Consider the following 7,229-nt stretch of genomic DNA (forward strand, 5'->3'; position numbering starts at 1 on the left):
AAAGGTTGTGGAGGAGTAGATAAGAGATCCTGGTAGAAAGCAATAGCCGATGTCTGAATATCAGCAGGAGTAGCTAAGACTTCCCCTGCCTGTGTCCTGATGGACCTAATATGCGATCTGATACGGCGTCCTTGAACCATCGCATGGAAGTATCGAGTATTGTGATCTCCTTCACATACCCAACGTGAGCCAGCCCTTTGCTTCCAGAAGCCCTCCTCAATAGATAAAGTCTGGTTCAAAGCTGCTTGAACCTGATGCAGTATGTCACGATGTTCCGGTGTAGGGTCACTGTCAAATACAATTTCTGCCTCATCAACCCTGTCCTCAGCATCCCTCACTCGCTCGAAAATGTCTCCAAACACATGTCGATTCCACCAGCGTAATCCCTGTTTCATCCTGAAGAATTTCTCCCAAAGAGCAGCCATCCCCGTAAGATGAGTGGGGAGTGACCACTTCTGAGAGACAAATGCTAAAAAATCATGATGCTTGGTCCAAACGTTGAGGAATCTGAAACGCCTAGGCCCTAAGTCATCATCAGAAGTCCACTGAAGTAATAAAGGTGAGTGATCAGATGAAGTCCTATTCAAGTGCTTCACTGTAAGCTGTCGACAAAATGCTGCAGCTGAAGAATTAATGAGTACTCTATCCAATCTCTTCCTGACCCGCCCATTGGTCCAAGTGTATCGATTCCCAAGGAAACCTGCATCCTCTAGACCACTGTCCAACATCATATCAGAAAAAGCCGTAGTGCCTCGATCACGGGTATTATGACCCGTGTGCTCTCCATCATGAGTAATAACGTTAAAGTCTCCCCCAACTATCCAAGGGTCCTCCATATCGAGGGAGATGTGGTGAAGACCCGCCCACAAATCCCTCCTGAGAGAAGCATCACAAGAAGCGTAAACTGGAGTAAAATAGATGGGAAGAGCTAGTCTGGGGTCCTCAACTTTAACATGAAGGAACTGGGGATGATCAACAATAATAGTAACATTAGTCCCCGAGTTCCAGAAAAACCAAATCTTATTCGATTCATTCTGAGCTCCCGTATCGAAGCGCAGGTAACGTCGAATATATGCAAAGCTGTGTTGTAGAACAAAGGGCTCCAGTAAAACTAACAGATAAACCTGATGAAGCTGTATAAGTTTCTTCAGGCGCCGACGAGTAGCTACACTAGCTACACCTCTCACATTCCAAATGATGGCACTCATAGGGATGGAGAATGTGAAGAGGTATCATGTGACTGACTCCTGGTGATCCGTCTGCTCGGATGTGGAGTATCAGTAGCACGTGGGTGTTTCTTTCTTGTGACTCGGACAAAACCGTCATCCTCTGATCTACCAGCCATACCCACTAAATCCTCAGCAGAAGACCTACGGAACACACCCTGCTGATGGACCTCAATCTGTGATGTAGCTTCAGTATCCGACTGATCAGATTCTACTGAAGGAATAGAAGCTTCAATGTTCTGTTGACAAACAAGTGGAGAGCTGGAGGCAGGATTACCAGTACGGCCAGGTGTAGGACCGGGAAGCTGTCTGATAACTCTATCTGTAGCCCCTCTGAATCGTGTTCGCCGAGACATGTCGTGAGCCAAGGGGTCAGTGTAATCACTGTCAACATGAATAACAGGCTGTGATGGAGCCAAGGCTGGTGTAATGGCACTCAAAGGAGCAATATTGTCTGGAGCTACTGACTGCACTCTTGGAGGATTAACTGAAGCAGTGTCTACTATGGATGCAATTGACTGGGCTACAATAGGTTGATCTGCTTGGGAAACATGTGCACCTGATGTGCTAGCCTGCTGTCTCTTCTGCTCTCTACGAACTGGGGTCCACCTCTGATGTGGCTCATCCTGAATTGCCTTTCCCTTGTCCTTATCCTTAGCAGGGATAATAGGTTTAGGGATAGGCTCAACAACAGGAGGTGGTGCTGGTCTTATGCCAAGTTTACACTGAACTTCTAAGTGCCCAAAATGTCTGCATTTGTAACAAAATTCTGGCTTCTGGTCATATATAACCTGTTGCCAATAGCCACCGATCTTTTCCCTCTCAATCCAAACTCTGTCAGGGAGATCGTAGTCCAAATTAACCTCCACACATACTCTAGCCTCACTAGGGCGGCGAAGATCAGATGTTGCCTCATCAATACGTAACGGAAGGCCAATAGCTTTAGCAATAGCATACAAACTGCTCTTAGCCCGAAAGTGAATAGGTAGAAGTGGAAAGGATACCCAGACTGGAGCAATTGGGGTCTCTTGCAGTGGACTAAAGCTTGGAGTCCATTTGAAGACTCTCATAGGGGAACCATCAATATACCACAGTGGTTTGAGGAATAACCGTGCATAGTCATCCTCGTGTGCCAAGTGAATCAAAATGTGTGTGGCATCAATTAGACCAATAGTATAATCACCACAAAAACCAAAGCGAGAAAAGTTTTCATGTACCTTAAGCATAGATGGCCTCCGGTGCACAAATTTGCCAACAAGAGTAAACTTGTATGGCTCAGCCAAGACTTCTTCATCTGCCTCTGTGAATAGAACTGCAGGTTCACCATGATGGATGAAAGGGTCCCTAGAAATGAGCTTGTGGTCAGTAGATTCTTGTGATGCTCGAAGAATTTGAGCAAAGGACTTCTTTTGACTCCTCTCTGCTTGAGAAACTACTGGCACATTACCAACTGCTGCAGCATAAGATTTTGGACCAGAATGAGCAGTTGTGGAAGTTGCAGTGGCTCGTGGTGTTGCACGTGGTGGTGGGGGTTGCTTGCGTGCAGGAGGGACTCGCGCGTTGATGGTACGCGCAGTTTGGGATATGCTAGGTGGTAATGTGTTGATCCTTGGAGTTTTTCCATGATTTGGAGCTAGTGGTGCAGTTCCTGGGATCAAAGGAGGTCCAAAAACATTAGAAGGATTTGCCTCGATATGTGTGCCACATGGCACGTTTCCCAATGCAGATTTCCTGTCATTTTCAACCGGAGCAATGGTCTCTCCAAAGGTTTTCATATGCTCTGGAGATGATGGCAGTGTCAAAAATGCAGAATTCTGCCCAGAAATAGCAGTACCAACTGCCTCGGTTTGTGTGCATTTTGGCACGAAATCCAATGTAATATTTTTGGTCGAATTGATAGTCCCTTCTGATGTTTTTGGACCTTCTGAGTTCATTGGAGGTGTCAATTTTCTCAAATAATGCTCAGAAATGGAAGAAATCTGACCAGCAGCGCTAGAGGTGTGAAGAACACCGTTTGATTCCAAGATTCGGCAAACTAATGATGTAATCTCAGCAATTGGAACATTACCCAGAGTATTTGGGGCTTGAATTTCATTTACCCCACGTTTAATTATAGAATCGAACACATTTGTGGGGTCAATTAAGAGAGAATCGGACTTTTGACCTTGATGGATTGAATCCGTTCGATTTGCGAGATTGGGGTAAAATTGATGAAGACCCATATGATGTGGATGTTGCCCATGATGAGAGGAGTAGAAATTGGGTGGTCTGCCACTGTGGGTCCCATTGGTGGCGCCGGAAAATTGAAGGGGAGGCAGCGATTCGACAGGCAGCGCAGGCGGGACTTTCAGATGAAATTTCGGTCGATTGTGGGCTCCAAATGGTGAGTGGGGACCATGGTTGTGATCGTCTGGAGGAGGGCTACCGACCGGCGGTGGTCCGCGACCGTGGGTCCCACCGGAGGCGTCGGAAAATTGAAATTCGGCAGGCAGCGCAGGCGGAACTTTCTGATGCAATTTCGGCCGATTGGGAGCTCCAAATGATGAACGGCGACCATGGTTGTGATCGTCTGGAAGAGATCTATCAACCGGTAGTGGTGCGCCAGCATGGGTATCACCGGAACAGTGATTTTCGACAGAGAAACATTGCGGCAGATTTGGGTTTTGGGTTCGATTTTCATCAGATTCCGGCGAGTTTATTACCGGCGGTTGGGTGTAGGTTATAGAGGAGAGTGAGGTGGTTCTATTGGTGGTCGGATCCGGTGGCCATGGTGGCCGGAATGCAGTCGGATGGGGTTCCATTTTGGGCGACTAGAAATCTCCAAAAATCACCTATCTCTAGAGAGAAAATGTAAGGGTTGAGAATGGTTTAGGGTTTTTTTTTTTTTAAGCAATGCCACTAGTGTGGTTTATTTTATATAATGAAAAGCGGGAAAACAAAGAGAGGAGGGGGGCATGGACCTGACCTCCAGCGAATGTAAATTGTAACAGATATCTGAAGATAAAATGCAATCACAGTAAACAAGACACGAACAAAAACAAATGAAAGGTACTTAAGGGTATTCCCGAGGGTAAATCTTCGGGTGGTAGTACATAGACATTGATCGGGTCATGCGTCTGGTTTGAAACATTTCCGGATCATAGTAGTCTGCGATGTCTGGCTCGCTCGTTGGAGAGGGGTCTCGCCTCCGTGTAGGAGCCTGCTTTGGTGATAAGTACTGTTCGGATGGTGGTGCACTGAATGTCGGGCGAAAAGCGGGTGCATCTGATCTCATTGTACTAGTCGTAGGTGTGTCTAATCTCATGGTGTTCTGTGCTACGAAATCTAAATCGTGGGAGATTGACTTGCTTGCTGTAGGGACATCGTCCTCTGCATTTTGCATGCAGTTTCCAAGGCCCATGCCATCCATATCTCTCTGTATATGTTCTTTCACCTTATTGTGTGTAGGAGCTGTGATAGAAGGACCAGGTGAAGGTGTATGCGTAGGAGTCTTACTTACAGAAGGTCCCTCTCCAAAGAGCTTAAAAACCAAGTCTTCAATAGCAAATCTCATGGTAGATCCAACTTTCATTCCATGGTCCTTCTTAAAGTGATCAATCAACATATGCTTGACACCATGTCGCTCTGAGCTGATCTCAGCCAACAACCCCTGTGCAAGAGTGGTTTGAGGAACTGTCCCGGTACCTGATCCCTGCGCTGACTGAGTACCATCTGTGTGTGTCTTTAATGGTGGAGAACTCATATGTGTCGACTCAGGGGGTACATCAGTAGTAGCTGTGGGAATAGGAGCTATGGAAGTAATAATAGGAGAAGTGGGTACCTCGATAGGAGCATTTGGAGTAGGCTCAGCAACTGAATGAATATACGGAGGTACCTCTGGATCAACTGTGATACGAGTAGAGGTAGGAACTGTTGATGCAGATTCTGACTCTGTCACAACTGCGGTAATAGTAGTGGGAAGCACAGAAGGCACTGCTGAAACTGGAACCCACTGCTTCTTTGGCTCCACAAACGTCACCTTGCCCTTATCCTTATCAGTCCTAGTAATAGGGGGCCGAACAGGGGGGTGCGCAACAACTGCAGGAGGAGGAGGAGGAACCGTAGTACACTGATCATAAGAATGACCCAAGTGTTTACAAGAAAAGCAAAAAATTGGCCGCTTCTCATAGATAACTGTCTGCCAGAAGCCACGATTACCAGCGCGCTCAATCCAAACCCTGTCGGGCAACTTATGCTCCAAATTCACCTCAATGCACACCCTTGCCTCACTAGGTCGTCTCAAGTCGGTGGTGGCCTCATCAATTCTCTAGGGCATTCCTATTGCCCCAGATAAGGCGAAAAGGAACTCCTTCGCACGTAAATGTACTGGAAGTAGAGGGAACGATACCCATACGGGAACTATCGGAGTCTCTTGCTCAGGTGTAAAGTCACATGTCCACTTAAGGACTCTCATTGGACAACCGTCAATATACCATGAAGGTTTAAGAAAAAACCTGCTGTAATCCTCCTCATGTGTAAGGTGTATAAGAATGTGTGTTGTGTCAATCAATCCCACCTCGAAACAACCATGGAACCCAAACTTAGAAAAAATCTCACGTACCTTCCTCATGGTTGGCTTGCGATGTGGAAATTTCCCCACAAGTGTATACTTGTAAGGATCAGCGAGTGTAGCCTCCTCGGACTCAGTCAAAACTATTGCCGGCTCACCCATATGTATAAAGGGTTCTTTAGCAGCAAACCCAGCAGTGGAAGAGTCATCTATACCCTGTATAACCGATGCAAACGACTTTCATGAACTCCGTTCAGCTTGAGACAGGCCCGGACGGCCAGAAACTGCAGTAGCATAGGTCTTTCGGTCCTGATTGAGCACTGTCTGGGCCTCATGTGGAAAAACCGATGATGAAATTGGGTTCGTAACAAAATTCCCCACATTCTGGTGAAGTGTCACCGGCGCGTGACCACCACGCGCCGGCCGTTGACCAGCGGCGATTTTCCAATGGTGTCAGAAAATTATGATTTTTCCTAGGCAGATGCGGAATTTCATGCTGATCATCACGGTATGTTCCGTTTTCCGAAATGAGTTCAGGATTGGTCGAAATCTGCGATTTTTCGAGTGACTGGCCGGAACTTACGATCGCCGGTAAGGGCGCGTCCGACGTCGGAATTGGATGTTTGTTTATTCGAAGGTTCGCCTTTTCATGGGTAATCTGATGGTCAGGCGCGTGTCCCTGTTTGAGCTCTGTGGAAGGGTTAATTGAAAAATCAGTTTTCGGCCCCTCGGGATTCGATCTGTCAATTTCGGGCGAGTTGGACGAAATCTCTACCACCCCCAGGGTTTTCGGCCCTTCTGGAATCATTGGTGATGGTCCCATATCCAAATTCTGATCAGAATTGGGTGTTTCGATGACCTTGGGATTCGTGCCATGATTTTTCAAACTCAGATCTATTGAGTTGGGGGATGAATCTGATATTGGTGTTATAGGAGATCTTTGGGTGGTTGTTGGTGATGATTTTCCACCACTTAGAGTGCTGCAATCCGGTGGTTTTGGTGGTGGATCAAGTTTGGTTGAGTTTTGGAGGTTTTCTCCCATTCTAGAGAGAAGGGAGAGCGTTTTGGAGGTTGAGAATGGTTTAGGGTTTAGGGTTTGGGGTTTTAGGGTTTAGGGTTTGGGGTTTGGGGTTTGGGGTTTCGGGTTTAGGGTTTCGGGTTTAGGGTTTAGGGTTTAGGGTTTAGGTTTAGGGTTTCGGGTTTCGGGTTTCGGGTTTCGGGTTTAGGGTTTAGGGTTTAGGGTTTAGGGGTTAGGGGTTAGGGGTTAGGGTTTAGGGTTTAGGGTTTAGGGTTTAGGGTTTAGGGTTTAGGGTTTAGGGTTTAGGGTTTAGGGTTTAGGGTTTAGGGTTTAGGGTTTAGGGTTTAGGGTTTAGGGTTTAGGGTTTAGGGTTTAGGGTTTAGGGTTTAGGGTTTAGGGTTTAGGGTTTAGGGTTTAGGGTTTAGGGTTTAGGGTT

General features: G+C 46.8%; 1 protein-coding gene across 1 annotated transcript in view; it reads right to left on the reverse strand.

Annotated features, from left to right (window-relative positions):
• Nucleotides 1–6,817, reverse strand: part of LOC111392796 — a 12,032-nt gene extending 5,215 nt beyond the window's left edge. The window contains exons 1-4 of the mRNA XM_023018191.1: nucleotides 6,551–6,817; nucleotides 5,827–5,991; nucleotides 5,614–5,781; nucleotides 4,496–5,532 (exon numbers count right to left, since the gene is read on the reverse strand). Coding sequence (XP_022873959.1) covers nucleotides 4,496–5,532; nucleotides 5,614–5,781; nucleotides 5,827–5,991; nucleotides 6,551–6,817 — 1,637 coding nt within the window. The remainder of the gene's footprint in view (nucleotides 1–4,495; nucleotides 5,533–5,613; nucleotides 5,782–5,826; nucleotides 5,992–6,550) is intronic.
• Between the last annotated feature and the right edge of the window lie 412 nt (nucleotides 6,818–7,229).

The sequence above is a fragment of the Olea europaea genome, unplaced genomic scaffold, assembly GCF_002742605.1.
Source record: "Olea europaea var. sylvestris unplaced genomic scaffold, O_europaea_v1 scaffold979, whole genome shotgun sequence".
Lineage (NCBI taxonomy): Eukaryota > Viridiplantae > Streptophyta > Magnoliopsida > Lamiales > Oleaceae > Olea > Olea europaea.